We start from the raw sequence: 18874 nt of genomic DNA, 5'->3' as shown, positions 1-18874 counted from the left end.
GACCACAGGTTAAGAACTCATGTGTTGGAAGAGCTAAATAAAATTGAATGATCATATTTAAGCTAGAATCCATGGGCAGGCACCAGCGACAGTGAGGTTGTTTCCCTAGGTGTGGCTGGAACACACCGTGAATCCATTGACTGTGTCTTCGTTTCATATCTGCCTTGGAATTCCATGTGAAGATCAGTAATCTTATTCAGAAATGCTTTTTGAGGGGTGGGTGTTGTGGCACAGCAGGTTAAGTCTTTGCTTAGAATGCCTGCCTAATCTGCTTCAGATCCAGCTTCCTGCTACTGCAAGCCCTGGGAAGTAGCAGGTGATGGCCTAAGTACTTGGATCCCTGCCACCTATGTGGGAGACTTGGATGGAATTCTGGGCTCCTGGCTTCAGCCTGCGCCAGTTGTGAGCGTTTGTAGCTTGAAATGGGATGGAAGATAACCCTATCAAGAACAGCAACAACAACAAAACATTTTATGTATATATTTAAAAATGTATATGTGTTGCTGGCGCTGCGGCTCACTAGGCTAATCCTCCACCTAGTGGTGCCGGCACTCCGGGTTCTAGTCCCAGTCAGGGCACCAGATTCTGTCCCGGTTGCCCCTCTTCCAGGCCAGCTCTCTGCTGTGGCCCGGGAAGGCAGTGGAGGATGGCCCAAGTCCTTGGGCTGCACCCCATGGGAGACCAGAAGAAGCACCTGGCTCCTGCCTTCGGATCAGTGCGGATCGCCGGCCGCAGCGGCCATTGGAGGGTGAACCAATGCAAAAGGAAGACCTTTCTCTCTGTCTGTCTCTCTCTCTCACTATCCACTCTGCCTGTCCAAAAAAAAAAAAAAAAAAAAAAGTATATGTGTTGATAATGGTTAAAGCTGGGTGATGGTAATTTTCTGTTCTCTTGTGTTCCTATGGTTGAAGTTTTTCTATCAGGTGTGAGAACTTTCTTGGAAGATGGCATATTTTGTTGGTCATGACTTTGTTAGACCTCAGAGGAATTAATCTTACATCTGTTTTACTACTCTTGGTTCCTTAATCTGCTGCTGTTGGTGCTGGCGCTATGGCATAGTGGGTTGGGCCTCTACCTGAAGCCCCTGCATCCTGTATGGGCACTCCCACTTCCAGTTTAGCTCTTGTCTGGCCTGTTCCACTTCCAGTCCAGCTCTCTGCTGGTTGCCTGGAAGGGCAAGTGCTTGGGCCCCTGCACCCATGTGGAGAACCCAGAGGAGGCTCCTGGCTTGGGTTGGTCCAGCCCTGGCCATTGTGGCCATTTGGGAAGTGAACTACTGGATGGAGGATATCCCCCCCCCCCCCCCCCCGCCTCTCAAATAAATAGATTAAAAAAAAAAACTGCCTTCATCATGGCTCAGAAACCAAATAAAATATTAAAGAAAGTTTCTCAGAAATCACACTGAGTGCTTGCTGCAGCTTGAAGCAGTGTTAAATATTAGCAGCTTCCTTGCCAAGTGAATTTTTTTCCCCGCTTTGCTTAGTAGCAGTACACTCTGAATTTTATTAGTGTCATTTTTGTTAGGTTTATTTGTATGAAAATTTACATTCTACTTCAGGAGCCCTTTTAAATTTATATTTGTATTGAAGTAACAGTTTTAATAGTCTGATAGTTTTGCAAGATATTTAAATGGATTCCAGTTGATTTTAAGGCCCCTCCCCCCACTTCAGTTCTGCTTGCTGCTAATTAGCCTGGGAAACGCCAGCAGCAGAAGATGGCTCCTGCCTCCCGTAGGGGAGACGCTGGTGATGCTCCTGGCTTCTACCTGGCCCAGCCCTTGCTGCCGCAGCCATTTGAGGAGTTAGCCAGCCAATGAACGATCGTTTGGACTGTCCCTCTCTCTGTAACTCTTTTTTTTTTTAAAGAATTTTACGTGAAAAAGTGTTCCAAACTCTTTGAGTTCAGTCTGTTTCCCCTGAAGAAAAGGAACTGTCCACTTCCTTTATCTTGATGAATTATTTACAGTATTGTGCTCTACCACGTCTGCTTGTTTTTTTCTTTGGTAGTGAGGGTTACTGGGGAATGTTCTTGGGGTATCTGTTCTCTTGTTTGATATCACTCTGAATACTTTCATGCCTTGTGTTTAATTTTTGATTTTCATAAATTTGAGGCAGTTCTTGATCATATGATTTAAATTAATTTTGCTGTTCCTTTGACGTTTTTGTCTGATTAAATGCTGGTTTTGCTCAGCTGTATATATATTTCTGTGAACATTATGAATGAATACGAGACAGAATAGAATTTGCAGCCTGGGAAACTTTTGTTTACGCTGACAAACAGTAATTGCCTATATTAACACTGTTACTCCAGAGAAATCTAGCCCCTGAGAGTGGGGATCCCTTTCTCATGCCCCACCCTGCTGAGGAAAAGGCTAGGCTTCCCTGTGCTGTCCTCCTCTCGGTGTCACTGCCACAGAAGGCTTGCAGAAGAAGAGCAGGGTCCCGGGTCGCCCCCTGCAGCTGTTCTTCAGGGAGCAGTGTGCTTACCAGGGACGCAGTCCTTTGTCATTCTGGTCTGCTTGCCACAAGCAGCGGTGACGAACTCTCCAGTGACCTGGTGTGGGGAGTTAAGAATCCTGTATTCCTGAGCATAGCCGTCTTCAATAAAACTCAGATTCTTTGTTCTCTGAAGAAAATTCATGTGAACATAGACTGCGACAGGAGGGATCAAAGATGAGCTGATAAAACAGCATAACAGAAGGAAGCTGACAGAGCGAGGGGAATTGAAGGAACAAATCATAATCTTGTCAGACTGGAAACTGCAGTGGGAGAGAGGGCACGGAAGGTCAGAGGTGGTGCTGACCAGCTGCAGGCATGAGGGCAGGTGCCAGGTTGGCTGCAGACCAAGCAGAAGATGCTTGACCAGACCAGGCCTGAGTGGTGTTTCAGAGGGACAGCTCATGCCTCAGACTGTTGAACTTTACAGAGAAGAAAGGAAAAAACACCTATTTTATATGCCAGAAGAGAATGATTTGAATTACAGGGTGAGAGAACCTGGTTTTTGCCACAGACTTCTCAATAACAATTGGTAGCAGGGAAAAAAATGAAACATTCCTATATACAGAATAATAATATTGAGACGGAAAGGGTTTTGCCAGTTTGAACCTTTGAGTACATTTAAACATTAGAAATATGTCTAAGTGGAGGTGATGAAGTTTAGGAAACAAATAGCAGTTTTCATATTTGTTTTCATTTTTTTTAATAAGAAAAACTATGGAGCAGGCATTTTGGTCCAGCTGGTGAAGTCACCCTTGGGATGCCAGCATTCCATATTGGAGTGCCAATTCAGCTCCTGCTAATAGCCCTGGGAGGTGGCAGGCAATGGCTGGAGCGCTTCAGTTTTAGGCACCCCTCCCTAGGTCTTCTGTTTGGCCCATACCCTGATGTTGCAGCTATTTGGGGAGTGAACCAGCTGATGAAAGGTTTCCCTTCCCTCTTCTTCCTCTCTCACTTTCTGTTACTCTTTGAAATAAATAAATCTTTAAGAAAACGAAAGGGGGCCGGCGCTGCGGCTCACTAGGCTAATCCTCCGCCTGTGGCGCCGGCACACCAGGTTCTAGTCCTGGTCGGGGCGTCGGATTCTGTCCAGCCGGTTGCCCCTCTTCCAGACCAGCTCTCTGCTGTGGCCAGGGAGTGCAGTGGAGGATGGCCCAGGTGCTTGGGCCCTGCACCCCATGGGAGACCAGGAGAAGCACCTGGCTCCTGGCTTCGGATCAGCACAGTGCGCAGGCCGCAGCAGCCATTGGAGGGTGAACCAACGGCAAAAGGAAGACCTTTCTCACTGTCCACTCTGCCTGTCAAAAAAAAAGAAAAAAGAAAGAAAGAAGGAAAAAAAAAAAAGAAAACGAAAGGGGTCAGCATTGTGGTTCAGTGGGTTAATCCACCAGTTGTGAACACCAGCATCCCACAGTAGAGTGACTGTTTTGAGTCCTGGCTGCTCCATTTCTGATTCAGCTCCCTGCTAATGAGCCTGTGAAAGCCGTGCAGGTGGCCCGAGTACTCTGCCACCTGTGTGGGAGACCTGAATGGAGTTCTGGCATCTGCAGCCTGGCCTAGAGAGTGAACCAGCAGATGCAAGGTTTTTTCTCTGTCACTGTACCTTTCAAATAAGTTAAACTTTTTTTAAACAAAAAAGCTAGGTGCTACCTGCATTGCTGATGTTTTATATGAACTCCGATTGAGTCCTGGCCACTCTACTTCGGATCTAGCTCCCTGCTAATGCTCCTGGAAAATTTGCTGATGGTGGCCCAAGTCCTTTGGCTTCTGTACCCACGTGAGAGACCTGGATGGAGTCCCAGGCTTCTGGCTTCCATCTGACCCAGCCCCGGCCATTATGGCCATTTGTGGAGCAAACCAGTGGATAGAAGATCTCTTCTTTCTTGGTAACTCTGCCTTTTAAATAAATAAATATTAGGATTAATTAATTAATATTAAATAAATATTTTTAAAACAAATATAATTAATTGAAAAATATATATAAAATTGAATTTTTAATCCAAGGAAAGTTCCAGGAAGTTCTAACCAAAATGTCAGGGTTAAGTGTCAGGTTCTGTAATGTAAGAACAATCAATGTGTTATTTAAGGTAAATTAGCTTAAGTTTATTGCTACGCAAGCAGCTCCTAGTGAGTCAATTAGATTTCAAAATCTTCCATATGACCATTTTGAGTTCAGGAGTAAGAAAACCTTATTATAAATGAAAATAACAACAAAAGCCGTGGTAGCCCTTTGTCCTAGTTTGATGCCCGTGACGGAGCACTTGGGCTCTGTTGACTCCTGCTTCCTGAGAAGCAGTGGTGATAGCTGAAGTCTGAGTTCCTGCCACCCACATGGAAGATGTGGATCGAGTTCAGGGCTCTCAGCTGGCCTAACTCTGGCAGTTGCAGGAATTGAGACAGTAAACCATCTCTCAGAAATATATATTTTTTAAAAAGCAAAATTCATGTAGTTCTAACAAATGAAACTAATGTAGTAGGAAAAAAAAGATTTGGAGACCTACAATTTCCAAGAATATGAGTGAATTGTTTGTTTATCTGAGCAATTTTTGAAAGTTCTTCAGGGGGTTCTAAAATTGATTCAGGAAGCTATAAACTCCAGTGTCTTCTGTCATTAAGAAATATACTTAGGGGTGGGCATTTAGCCTACTGAGTACATTGCCTGCATCCCATATTGGAATACCTGAGTTGAAGTTCCAGCTCTGGCTCCAACCATTGTGTGCATTTATGGAGTGAACCAGCAAATGGGAGCTCCCTCTCTCCCTCTCCTCTCCCTTTCTACCTCATGGCCATCCAAAGAAATGAATAATTAACCAAAAAATGCAAATAAACCTAAAGCGAAGGGATTCAGCTTGGCGATAAAAGACCTTAAAATATTTGAAAAAATTTTAGGGCCTATTTAGTGGGAAAAAAAAAGGTGTAAAACTATTGGAAGACAAAATAAGAGAAGGAATAAGTACATTGAGAAAAATAAATACCTTGTTGTTTTCTAGGGAGACTCAATATTACGAAGAGTCAGTTCTTCCCTCAGTCACTGTAGTCGCAATGTTTAGTGTAATGAAAATTCCAGGAGGACTTGTCACTCTCACAGGTGACTGTCTGCTGACTTAAAGAAGAGCCAAGGAATTCTGTAGCAGATGATGATAATGGGACCCCTGTCAGATAGTTAATCAAAAAGTAAGCGTGCAGAGAAGTAAGAGGAACATCCGGGAACAGGTTACTGACCGGGGACCCGTGGGGAAGGTTGTCTGTGGCCGCAGGGAGAGGTGGGCTAATGAGCTGGTCTTCTGGAAGAAGCTGAGCGTCGGTAGCAGGCAGCTTCTGGACACTGAGCCTGCGGAGAAAACATGGTTACAAATTCAGTGATGCGGAGAGTACAGACAGGAGCTGTCAGAGAAGGTGTGCTTGATGTAGTAAGGTTTGACCGAATCCTAGAGGTTCAGAAAACCACTCTTCAGTCAATTATTAGATCAGCTTACTCCACATTGCACAAAAGAAGTTCCAAGTGAATCAGCTGTTGTCCTGGTAATAGCTCAAAGGAAAGATCTAATCATTAATAGATTTTTCGTTAAAATTTTTGGGTATGGAGGTCGTTAAACTTTTAATATTTTATTTGACAGAGAGTATGCGCTCTCATGTGGGTGGCGTGGATAGCTAGTGGATATGTCACAGCTGCCTCCCAGGATGCATACCTGGGGTGGAACCTGCGTGCTCCCATTAGGGATGCTGGCATGCCAACTGGTGTCTTGACTACTAGACCAAATTCCCACCCCTTTAGGTCTTTTAAAACTTAGTATGGGGGCCAGCGCTGTGGTGTAGTAGGTTAATCCTGTGCCTGCGGTACCGGCATCCCATATGGGCGCCAGTTCTAGTCCTGGCTGCTCCTCTTCCAATCCAGCTCTCTGCTGTGGCCCGGGAGGGCAGTGGAGGATGGCCCAAGTCCTTGAGCCCCTGCACCCACATGGGAGACTGGGAAGAAGCACCTGGCTTTGGATCAGTGCAGCTCTGGCCATTGTGAACCAACGAATGGAAGACCTTTCTGTCTGTCTCTCCCTCTCAAGTCTGTAACTCTACCTCTCAAATAAATAATAAAGTCTTGGGAAAAAAAAAACTTAGTATGAACATTAGAAATTACAATAAGGTTTTGCATAGTAGATTTGCTGACATAAATAAACACCTTTAAACAAGGTTGAAATGCAGGTCAGAAACAGGGAAAGGAAAGTGGTGGGTGAGACAAAGGAGTTTGTCCCGTATTTCCTTTTTCTTTCTATTTCCATACTGAACTCTGATAAAAGGTAGGGAGTAAGACCACCATAGAAAAACATATGAAGCCTCATTCATAAACAAAGAAATGTAAGTTAAGTCTAAGATGTCTGTTAAATATTGTTTTGTAAAGAAAGCAGGTTGTGAATTGGGAGTATGATGTTACTTCTGCGAAACTATAGACACACAATCCTGTGGCTATGTCCACAGAATGCTGTATAGGATATTACTATGTGAGGAGTCAGTTCCATATCATTTCAGATGGTACATTTGTCCTTTCTTGTGAGCATTGAAATTTTTTTTTTAATTTAAAGATTTTAATTATTTTTGAAATTTATAGTTAGAGATCTTCCATCTGCTGGTTCATTCCCCCAAATGGCCGGGACAGCCAAGGTCTGGGCCAGGCCGAAGCTAGGAAACAGGAGCTTCATTCCAGTCTCCCATGTGGCCCAAGTACCTGGACCAGCTTCTACTGCTTTCCTAGGCACATTATCAGGGAGCTGGATTGGAAGTGGAGCAGCCAGGACTTGAACCAGTGCCCAAATGGGATGCTGCCGCTGCAGACAGCAGCTTAAGCCACTAAACCACAGCACCAGCCCCCCAAGCATGAAAGTTTTGTTTAAAAAAAAAATTGTGAGATCAGGTGTTTGGTTTATGGGTTCATGTTTGATGTTAACCTCTTATACTTTCAGCTTTTCAGATAAAACTTGGCAGTTTGTTTTCTCAGTGATGAAATTTGTAGGGCAGCATTTGGTGTTCTGTGTGTGTATTCTGTGATCTGAATAATCAGGGACAGCTTCTACTATGCATTAATATGAGCTGTGCTGGCAATTTGATAGTTTGATCATTCCATTGAAATACACTGTAGTTGTAACATTTAGAAAAAAGATACTTCCTAGTCTTAGTGAAATAATATGATTTGTTCTCATCTGAGTGATTTTTCTAGAGGCAGATGCTTTGGCAACACAGACCTTCATGGAAAACACTGGAAATCTCTTTGAGTATTTATTAATTTTTTTGAAAGATTTATTTATTTATCTGAAAGGTAGAGTTAGAGTGGGAGACACAGAAAAGTCTTCCATCCACTGGTTTATTCCCCAAAATTTGGCCACAGTGGCCGGAGCTGAGCCAATCTGAAGCCAGGAGGCAGGATCTTCTTCCCGGTTCAGGAGCCCAAGTACTTGGGTCGTCTTCCACTGCTTTTCCAGGTACATTAGCAGGGAGCTGGATTGGAAGTGGAGCAGCGCCAATATGGGATGCTCATGCTTCAGGCAGTGGCTTTACCTGCTACACCACAGCGCTGGCTCCAGCATTGTAGTTATTGAAACCTGGACTTTACAGCTTAAAAGTAATTGATGAGGTGCTGCATTTTTTTGGTTGTATGCCAGATTGAGTTTGTTTGTTTGTTTTAAATCCATTGCTGCCAGGGACCAGGTGTCTTCTGGATTAAAGGAAAGCACTGTGCTAAGTATTTGCTTCTGTCAAGAGGTTTGCAGTTCTCTTAAAACTCAGGGTAGGACTTATCATACCATCACTTGATTTCTTGAATATGTACCTACTTTTATATATTTGGGTATAGATTTTATGAAAAGCTAGTATTTAACTTATTTGATGTGAAATGTTTAATGATCTGTTTTTGTTTCCTTCTCCATTTTCTCAGTAACTTAAAACATTTCAAAAGAATATTTAGAAAGCAAGTTTATTGTACAGAATGAGGCACATGTAATTTTATTCATTAAACAAATTGTATAACAAAGTACGCTTTGTAAATGGTTTTCCATAGCTAATATGTTTACACTGGTTTAACTAAAATCATTAGGGTAATTGATTTGTGTAAAATTGAGCCCAGTCTTTTGAAGACTTGTTTTATTTATTTGAAAGGTGGAGTTAGGGAGGAAGCGGGGCTGGGGGGTGGGGGGGAGGAGATCTGCCATCCTCTGGTTCACTCCCCAAATGGCCACAAAGGCTGAGGCTGAGCTGTTCTGAAGCCAGGAGCCTAGAGCTCCCTCGGGATCTCCCACGTAGGTACAGGGGCCCAACCACGTGAGGCATCTGTCACTGCTTTCCCAGGAGAATTAGCAGAGACGTGTATCACAAATGGAGCAGCTTGAACTTGAACTGGTGCCCACACAGGTTGGTGGCATCACTGATGTTGACTTTCTCACTACACCACAATAGTAACCCCAAGCCCAACCTTTTAAAATACATTTATTATTATTATTTTTTTTATTTTAAGATTTTATTTTATTGAAAGGCTGAGTTGCATAGAAAGAGATCTAAACTGAAAGATCTTCCATCTGATGGTTCACTACCCAGATGGCCACTTTGGCCAGGACTGGATGAGGCCAAAGCCAGGAACTTCATCAGGGTCTCCCATGAGGTTGGCAGGAGTGCAAACACTTGGGCTGTGCTGCTGTTCTCGGTGCATTAGCAGGATGGACGTTGTATCAGAAGTGGAACAGCTAAGGCAGGAACTGGTGCCCACATGGGATGCTGACTTCCCAGGCGGTGCCTTAACCCACTGTATCACATGCAGACCCCATGTATGATTCTTAATAATAGGTACCACTAACAATGTCATAACTAAATGTAGGCTAGTTGTGTTGCCGTTAAAATACTAATTGCTTAAATTCCCTGGCCTCTTACTTAAAAATAAAGCAAGAATTTTAGAAAGTTAAAACAGCGACATTTACTTTCAGATACACAGCAGAAGCACACACAGACACACAGACAACCTGTATTTGCTACAGTCTGTAGCTGTACCTCTCTGATTTTCTCTGAGCAAAAAGGTTTTGATCTTGTTTATTTTAATTCAGTTAATTGCTTTTCCCTATAGAAAATCAGGTTTTGGAGAGCTCTAACAGTATGCTATTGCTGGGCTCTCATCCTTTCTGTTTAAATAATGCAGGTACTTTGATGGAAACCTGGAGAAGCTCTTTGCTGAGTGTCATGTAATTAATCCAAGTAAAAAGTCTCGAACACGCCAGATGAATACCAGGTCATCAGCACAGGACATGCCTTGTCAGATCTGCTACTTGAACTACCCTAACTCGGTGAGTATCTGGTAGTGTAAGGCTAGCACTGACTCTAGTTCATTATTCTAATGAAAGAAGTCTGGGGGGTTAGAAGTAGTGACCAGTAAGTAGTAACGTGTCAATGTGTTAAGGAGAGGAAGAAAAAGAAAAAGAGCTGGGTTCGCTATATTCTCAATCACAACTAATTTTTCCTTTTTTAAATAAAATTTTTAAGTTCTCATTACATACTTCAATATTTCTGGAGTTTATTTACCAGCATGGGGGGAATCATGTAAAAGGTAGGCAGTGAGTAGAGTTGGTGTTCATCCAAACTAAAACACATTTGTTTGTATTCATTGTTTTGTTGGAGAAGTAGACAAAGCCACCATCTATTGGTTCACTCCCCAAATGTCCACATCCACTAGAGCTGGGTCTGGGCCAGAACCAGGAGCTGAGAACTCCGTCCAGGTCTCCCACATGCGGGCAGAAACCCACATACTTGCTCCATTATTTTTGTCCCACACAATCTGTGGGACAACTCTGATGTGGAACTTGGGCATCTTAACCCCCAGTCTAAACACACACTCCCACCTTGTTTGTTAACCCCCTAAAAAAAGAAATACTGTTTGCTAGGGAACTTTCAGAATCCTTCCTAAGATTTTCAGTTATATAAATCCATTCTAGTGGAGATTTGTGGATGGCAGGGGTGAGCAGAGATTGGAAGTAGAAGCATGCAGTTGGTATTTGTCTTATGTATCTATTCCTCTTAAAAATTTATTGAGGTAAGATGATTTACTTTGAAGTGTTTAGTGAAGAAATTTTAGGTTTCTGCAATCTTCCTGTGAAGACTACTTGATTCCATTTGCAGCATGAGTGAGTTACTTGGAATGCAATGGTAAAGATGCTTCAGGCTATCTAAGAAGTCTTATTTCTGTGATAGTTATAACTATCTTGTTCATATTCTCTACTTTTAATAATTAAGCACTTTTTAATTAATTATTGTCTACCAGGTCTTATTCTGTTTGTAGATGTAGACATATTGAAGGTTTTCCCCTGTTTATCTTGATCAGCTTGTTAACTCTTAACTCTTGATAGAGTTTCATATGTCTTTAAAAAGGCACATTTGAAAGGAGCTAATTTATTCATATTTTTAAGTGATTATGAAAGAAACAATTGAATACTTGGAGTCAGTGAGTTAAAGTAATTTAGTAGGTAAAGTGCTAAACCTACCTCAGATTTTCAGACTCTTATTAAGGTAAATATTTGCCTTAGGGAGAAGATCTCACTGTTTTTCTTTGTCTTTCCAATGAGTAGAATAAAGTTTTCTCTCAGCTCTCTTCTAGTCTTTGGATCTGTCATTTCCTTCTCCTTAAATCACCATCCTAACTTGAGCTTGAGTATTTTTTTTTTTTTTATTTTTTATTTTTGATAGGCAGAGTGGACAGTGAGAGAGAGACAGAGAGAGAAAGGTCTTCCTTTGCCGTTGGTTCACCCTCCAATGGCCGCCGCTGCAGCCGGCGCACCGCGCTGATCCGATGGCAGGAGCCAGGAGCCAGGATCCAGGTGCTTTTCCTGGTCTCCCATGGGGTGCAGGGCCCAAGCACCTGGGCCATCCTCCACTGCACTCCCTGGCCATAGCAGAGAGCTGGCCTGGAAGAGGGGCAACCGGGACAGAATCCGGCGCCCCGACCGGGACTAGAACCCGGTGTGCCGGTGCCGCAAGGTGGAGGATTAGCCTATTGAGCCACGGCGCTGGCTATGAGCTTGAGTATTTTAAAGAATAATTAGTACTACTACTTTTTTAAACTTTTTTTTTTTAAGATTTTATTTATTTATTTGAAAGAGTTACACAGAGAGAGGAGAGGTAGAGAGAGAGGTCTTCCATTTGCTGGTTCACTCCCCAATTGGCCGCAACGACTGGAGCTGAGCCGATCTGAAGCTGGGAGCCAGGAGCTTCTTCCGGGTCTCCCACGTGGGTGCAGGGGCCCAAGGACTTGGGCATCTTCTACTGCTTTCCCAGGCCACAGCAGAGAGCTGGATCGGAAGTGAAGCAGCTGGGTCTCGAACCAGTGCCCATATGAGATGCCGGCGCTTCAGGCCAGGGCATTAACCTACTGTGCCACAGTGCTGGCCCCCAGTACTACTATTAAAATACTTTAAATTTGGGGCTGTGGCGCCGGCACCCCGGGTTCTAGTCCCGGTTGGGGCACTGGATTCTGTCCCAGTTGCTCCTCTTCCAGTCCAGCACTCTGCTGTGGCCCAGGAATGCAGTGGAGGATGGCTCAGATGCTTGGGCCCTGCACCCACATGGGAGACCAGGAGGAAGAATCTTGCTCCTGGCATCGGATCGGCACAGCGCACCGGCCGTAATGGCAATTTGGGGGATGAACCAATGGAAGGAAGACCTTTCTCTCTGTCTCTGTCTCTCTCTCTCACTAACTCTGCCTGTCAACAACAACAAAAAACAAACAAACAAACAAAAAAAACAACAACACACACACAACTTGAAATTCATGTTGGGACCATTTCTTTGCCATTTGTCATTTATGTAGTGCTGCAGTTTATTTGTGAAGTAATACTAAGACCCAAATAACTTGTCCCAGATCTGATTTACTCCTTGGCATTCTTCCTCCTGTTCCTTTATAGCCAGTTTCTACTTAATTTAAATCTAATTTGAGTAATGAAGTTAGAGGCTTACAAATAGCCACTGTAGCTTTCTCAATGCACTCAGTTACCATCCAGCAACTCAACAAACTGGAGCTGAAGTCTTGAGTGATTTAAAGTGTGAAATTTTCCTTTGCCCTTGTAACTGATGATGGAGGAAGTGCTACTCATTCAACATACAGGCACTGTGGCATGGGCCAAAAAGTCACTGACGTAGGAAGTGGCAGCAATAATGTGAACAGACTACCCTTTTAATGGCAATGTGCTGTGTGCTGCAAAGGATGAGATAGCAAGAGGAGCAGCATTGTTGCAAGGAAGAGTTGGGAAATGTGGCTCAAGCGCTGGAGCCCTCCTCTGGAGGCTGGAAGGCAGGCAGAGTAGCTAGCACTGTCTTGCGGGATGCCAGCATACCAAGTGGCGGTTTAGCCAGCTGTGCCTTCTTGGGGTAGGTATTGGACTGATACGTAGAAGGATAATTTTAACTTTTGCAGTTTTGGAGGTAAGTATCAGCTGAAATTCTCCATTAAACTCTGCTTATTTAATTAGTACTTTCTTGGCTTACACTGTGTAAGCCATACATTTCAGTTCTAGTTTCAGATGTTTATACTTTATTTATATACATCTTCAGTGCTTTTGTCCTCCTAGAGAGCAGTGTCAGCTTTATATGGGTGTCACATGGAAATGTGTTCACTAAATGCTTCTGATCACCGAGTTTAGAATACTTTGGAGTTAACTGTTGTGGATGGTCTGTCCTTTAAAAGCAATTTCCCCACCCTGTAGAGCACTTCGATTCCTAGGGCTGCCCCTCCCCACCTGTGTTACAGTTAATTCAGGGGGTCCTTTTCTTTTTTAAAAGATTCATTCATTTATTTATTTGAAAGTCAGATACAGAGAGAGGAGGAGAGACAGAGCGAGTGAGAGATCTTCCATCCACTGGTTCCATCTGTCCTCAGGGTGGGCCCAACAGCATGGGCTAGGCCAAGCCATTGTGGGTGGCAGGGGCTGAAGCCCTTCAGTCATCTGCTGCTGCTTTTTCCAGACCATTAGCTGGGAGCTGGATGGGAAGTAGAGCAGTGGGACTCCAGCTGGCGCCGTGGATGGGGTGTGGGTGTCTTAGGTAGCAGCTTTACCTGCGGTGCTCTTGACTTTCAGTGATTTAGTAACCACTGTGACCGTTAATCTGTCAGTCTTGAGGATTCTTATTTTAAACAGAATACAGCATATATGCGTGTATATGTGTTTTCACCTTTTTGTAATTGTTCGTGTATTCTCACTATAGTCTTGAGAATCAAAGACTGCCTTAGAATTCTGTGAGCAAGTTAGTGCCAGGTCTTCATTACAGGGAGTAGTGAAATGAGACTCACTTACACTTAATGTTTTACATGTTGTTCTGTCTGTAAAACCAGTCCCAGGACACACACACACAGCCTTCCATGACTGCTTCTGTGCCTTTAAAAAAATGTAGTTGTGGGGATGGCACTATGTCTCACTTGGTTAATAATCCGCCTGCGGCACCGGCATCCCATATGGGCGCCGGATTCTGTCCCGGTTGCTCCTCTTCAGTCCAGTTCTCTGCTGTGGACTGGGAAGGCAGTACAGGATGGCCCAAGTGCTTGGGCCCCTGCACCTATGTGGGAGACCAGGAAGAAGCACCTGGCTCCTGGCTTTGGATCAGCGCAGCACCGGTTGTGTCAGCCGTTTGGGGAGTGAACCAACGGAGGGAGGACCTTTCTCTCTGTCTCTCTCACTGTCTACAACTCTACCTGTCAAATAAAAACAAACAAACAAGAAGCAAAACAAAAAAAATTGCAGTTGATAGGCTGTATACAGAATTTGCTGTACTATTTGCATTTAGTATCATAAGCACCATCAAATTTCACTAACGTGTTTTAAAAATAGCTAATTAGAAAATGTAATGGACTAAATAAAGCAGAAGTAAGAACCATAAAAACAGTAAGTATGAAAAAACTTGACAAGAAAATGTGAAAGTTTGTTATGAAGAAGACTTGAAATACCAAGAGAGTCAGAGACAGCTTTAATATTTGCTAAGATTAGAGAAACGTTTGGAGAAAAATTAGAAAAATAACCAAGTAACAGTAGGCTGGCAGCGGAGAGCAGTGCGTGGAGCCATGCTGCCTGTCATGGGAGCACATCATGCTACCCACGTGGGCTTGGATGGAGTTCAGGGCTCCTGGCCATTGCTGCCATTTGGAGAGTGAACCAGCAAATGTAAGCTGTGTCTGTCTCTCCCTGCCGCCCACCCCCCAGCTTTGGCCCTATCTCTGTCTCTTGCTCTGTAACTGCCATTACAATAAATAAATAACTTTGTTTTTATAAGGATGTCTGAAGGGAACTTGGGGCAAAGTAACATGATTCTTCTTCTTCTTTTTTTTTTTTTTTTTTCCCTTAAAGCTTTATTTATTTATTTATTTGAAAGGCAGAGTGACAGATCTTCCATCTCCCCAGATAGCTGCAACAACCAGGGCTGGGCCAGGAGTTAATATCTGCTTGCAACACCAGCATCCCACATTAGAGTGCAGGTTCAAGTCCCGGCTGTTTTACTTTTGATAATACTCTCTGTTCATGCACCTGTAATAGCAGAGGAAGATGGCATGAATACTCGGACCCCTGCTGCCCATACAGGAGACCTGGATGGGGTTGTGAGTTCCTGGCTTCAGCCTTGACCCGGTCTAGGATGTTATGGCCTTTTGCGGAATGAACTAGTGGGTCGGTCTCTCTCCCACTACCCCCTGTCTAACCCTTTAAAATCTGATTTCAAATATTAAAACTTCAGTTATCATGAAAGAAATTAGAATCAAAATTAATGAAATTAGTTTAATTTTCCTACATTGACATGAGTGTGAATACCCATGTGCAGTAGTAATTGTTACAAGCTCTTTGGAGAGAAGCCATTCATATAAATGTTCACCTGTTACAATACACTTCTACAAGTTTGTCCTATAATACATTCATATGAGCACAAAGATGTGTACATAGTCAAGGTAGCAGTAGAGTAGTCAAATGCAGCAAGTGTCCATTACTAAGGGACTGTTTGAGGTAAACTCTGATCTCTTCAAGAGATAAACCCACATGTACCCTTGTGGAACCACATTAGAAATCTGTTAATTTGGCTGGCGCCGCAGCTCAATAGGCTAATCCTCCACCTGTGGCGCTGGATTCTGTCCCGGTTGCTCCTTTGCCTGTCCAGCTCTCTGCTGTGGCCCAGGAGTGCAGTGGAGGATGGCCCAAGACCTTGGGCCCTGCACCCACATGGGAGACCAGGAGAAGCACCTGGCTCCTGGCTTCCGATCAGCGCGGTGCACCGGCTGCAGTGGCCATTGGAGGGTGAACTAATGGAAAAGGAAGACCTTTCTCTCTGTCTCTCTCTCTCACTATCCACTCTGCTTGTCCAAAAAAAAAAAAGGAAGAAGAAAGAAATCAATCAATCTGTTAATTCAAAACAAACAACAAGAATGTGTGGTTGCTGTTCCTTGCATGAGTGCCTCTGGATGAGTGTGCAAGACTAGGAAGCAGCTACTGCTTCTTGGTTGATGAGACGGAGAACAGGGAGGAAGAAGAGGAGGGAGACTGATTTTTCAGCAGACTGTTAGATTATAGCCAGAGCCTGTATTACTTTGTCTTTCCTCTCTCCAAATAAATAAATCTTAAAAAAAAAAATTGTAAAATACTCTTAGACTAAACTAATTATTTTAGACCCTTTGAAAATATATCCTGTCGGGGCCAGCTCCCTAGTATAGTATATAAAGCTAACACCTGCAGTGCCAGCATCCCATATGGGCACCAGTTCGAGTCCTGGCTGCTCCACTTCGATCCAGCTTTCAGCTATGGCCTAGGAAAGCAGTGGAAGGCCCAAGTCCTTAGGCCCCTGCACTGGTGTGGGAGACTTGGAAGAAGCTCCTGGCTCCTGGCTTCGGATCAGTGCAGCTCCAGCTGGTGCGGCCAATTGGGGGGTGAACCGGCAGATGGAAGACCTCTCTATCTCTTCCTCTCCTCTCTGTGTAGCTCTGCCTTTCAAATACATAAATAAATTTTTAATATATATGTATATATCCTGTCAGCCTTCTAATGCTATTTAAAATAGTTAGCTAATACATCATTATAGAATACACTGTACTTAATTTAACTGTGCCTCACACATCATCATGTAAGTAATCTAAGATTAGAATAGAATGTTGTTGGGATGGGTGGTTAAGATACCGCTCGGGACACCAGTGTTCCCTACCAGAGTTCCTAGATTCTAGTCCTGTCTCTTTTGATTTTGGCTTTCTGCTAAGGCACACCCTGGGAAGTAGGTTCCTTCTACCCACCTAGGAGATCCAGGCTGAGTTCTAGTTTCCTGGCTGTGGCTCCTGCCTGACCTATCCAGGATGTTGTGGACATTTGGGACTGAAGCAGCAGATGGAAGATCTCTCTTTCTTGATATCTCTCTCTCTTTCTCACTGCCTTTCAAATAAGATTAAAATAAATAAATTTTAAAAATTTGCTTTCTAGGTTAACTGTATTTCACGTTGTCCTTTATTTATATTACATTTTGCAAACAGTAGATTTGAGATATAATTCACATGTTAGTAATACACCTATATATAGTAATTTTTAAATGAATTCAGAATTGTGTAATTATCACATTTTGTTCTAGATTATTCTTATAAACCCCCAAAGAAACCTCATAAATTTTTTTTTTTTTTTTTTTTTTTTTGACAGAGTGGACAGTGAGAGAGAGAGACAGAGAGAAAGGTCTTCCTTTGCCGTTGGTTCACCCTCCAATGGCCAATGCGGACGGCGCACCGCGCTGATCCGATGGCAGGAGCCAGGTGCTTCTCCTGGTCTCCCATGGGGTGCAGGGCCCAAGCACCTGGGCCATCCTCCACTGCCTTCCCGGGCCAGAGCAGAGAGCTGGCCTGGAAGAGGGGCAACCGGGACAGAATCCGGCGCCCCGACCGGGACTAGAACCCGGTGTGCCGGCGCCGCAAGGCGGAGGATTAGCCTAGTGAGCCGTGGCGCCGGCCTCATAATGTTTTTTATGCAAGTATTCATTTTAACTCAAGCCCCCCAGCTCTAGGCAGCCACTCATGCACATTCTTTTAGATTTTATTTATTTGTCAGGCAGAGTTACAGACAATGAGAGAGAGAGGGAGAGAAAGAGAGAGAGAGAAAGAGAGAGAGAGAGAGAGAGAGAGAGAAAGGTCTTCCTTCCACTGATTCACTTTCCCAGTGGCCGCAATGGCGGGGAGAGAGAGAGAGAGAGAGAGAGAGAGAGAGAGAGAGAGAGAAAGAAAGGTCTTCCTTCCACTGATTCACTTTCCCAGTGGCCGCAATGGCCAGAGCTGCGCCAACCCAAAACCAGGAGCCAGATGTTTTCTCCTGGTCTCCCATGCGGGTGCAGGGGCCCAAGCACTTGGGCCATCCTGCACTGCCTTCCCAGGCCACAGCTGGACTAGAAGAGGAGCAACCGGGACTAGAACAGGCACCCATATGGGATGCCGGCGCTGCAGGCAGAGGATTAACCTAGTGTGCCACGGTGCTGGCCCTCCATGCACATTCTTTAACTGTGAATTTGTTTTTTCCAGCCTGTATGGAGGAATGAATAATTGTGTGACTGGGTTCTTCAGCCTAGTGTTTGTAAGGTCCCCTCCTGTTGCTGCCTGTGTCAGTCTTCATTCCTTTTCTATTCTGGGAAGTATTCCTTTCCATGGAGAGCACAGGTTTTGTGTATCCATCAGTTCATAGACGTCTGGGTTGTTCCTACTGTTTGACTATGATGAATAATGCAACTATGAACAATTTTTTTTTTTAAAGATTTGCTTATTTGAAAGGCAGAGTTAGGGATTTTTGATCTCCTCATTCACTCCCCATATGGCCACCATGGCCAGGGCTGTGCCAGAAACTTCATTTGGATCTTCCACATGAGTGCAGGGGCTCAAGCACTTGGGGCCATCTTCTCCTTCCCCAGGCTCGTTAACAGGGAGCTGGATAAGAAGTGGAGCTGGGACTCGAATGACACCCATTTGGATGTGGTGCTAGCATTGCAGGTGGTGACTTAACCCATTCTGCCACACACCAGCCCCTGTGAACACTTCGGTGCAAGTTTTAATCTGGGTGCATGATTTTGTTTCTTTTGAGTTTTTTTTTTTTTTTTTTTTTGGGGACAGGCTGAGGTAGACCATGAAAGAGAGAGAGAGAAAGGTCTTTCTTCCATTGGTTTACCCCTCAAATGGCTGCTACGGCCGGTGCGCTGTGTCAATCTGAAGCCAGGAGCCAGGTGCTTCCTCCTGGTCTCCCATACAGGTGCAGGGCCCAAGTATCTGGGCTATTCCCGGGCCACAGCAGAGAGCTGGACTGGAAGAGGGGCAACCAGGACTAGAACCCGGAGTGCTGGCGCCACAGGCGGAGGATTAGCCTAGTGAGCCGTGGTGCTGGCCT

The 18874-nt window shown here is 44.2% G+C and overlaps 1 protein-coding gene across 2 annotated transcripts in view; it reads left to right on the top strand.

The window, feature by feature from the left end:
- The window catches only part of ARIH1 (ariadne RBR E3 ubiquitin protein ligase 1), a 111818-nt gene that overhangs the window by 58012 nt on the left and 34932 nt on the right, over positions 1 to 18874 (top strand). For both annotated transcript variants that reach the window (XR_007910396.2, XM_051822317.2), the window contains exon 3: positions 9664 to 9808. Coding sequence is in view for 1 of the 2 variants with exons in the window: in XM_051822317.2 (XP_051678277.1) it covers positions 9664 to 9808 (145 nt within the window). In the remaining variant the exon portion in view is untranslated. The remainder of the gene's footprint in view (positions 1 to 9663; positions 9809 to 18874) is intronic.

This window comes from Oryctolagus cuniculus, chromosome 12 (genome assembly GCF_964237555.1).
Source record: "Oryctolagus cuniculus chromosome 12, mOryCun1.1, whole genome shotgun sequence".
Lineage (NCBI taxonomy): Eukaryota > Metazoa > Chordata > Mammalia > Lagomorpha > Leporidae > Oryctolagus > Oryctolagus cuniculus.
The sequence above is the reverse complement of the archived record's forward strand: the minus strand, read 5'-3'. Positions and strand labels throughout refer to the sequence as shown.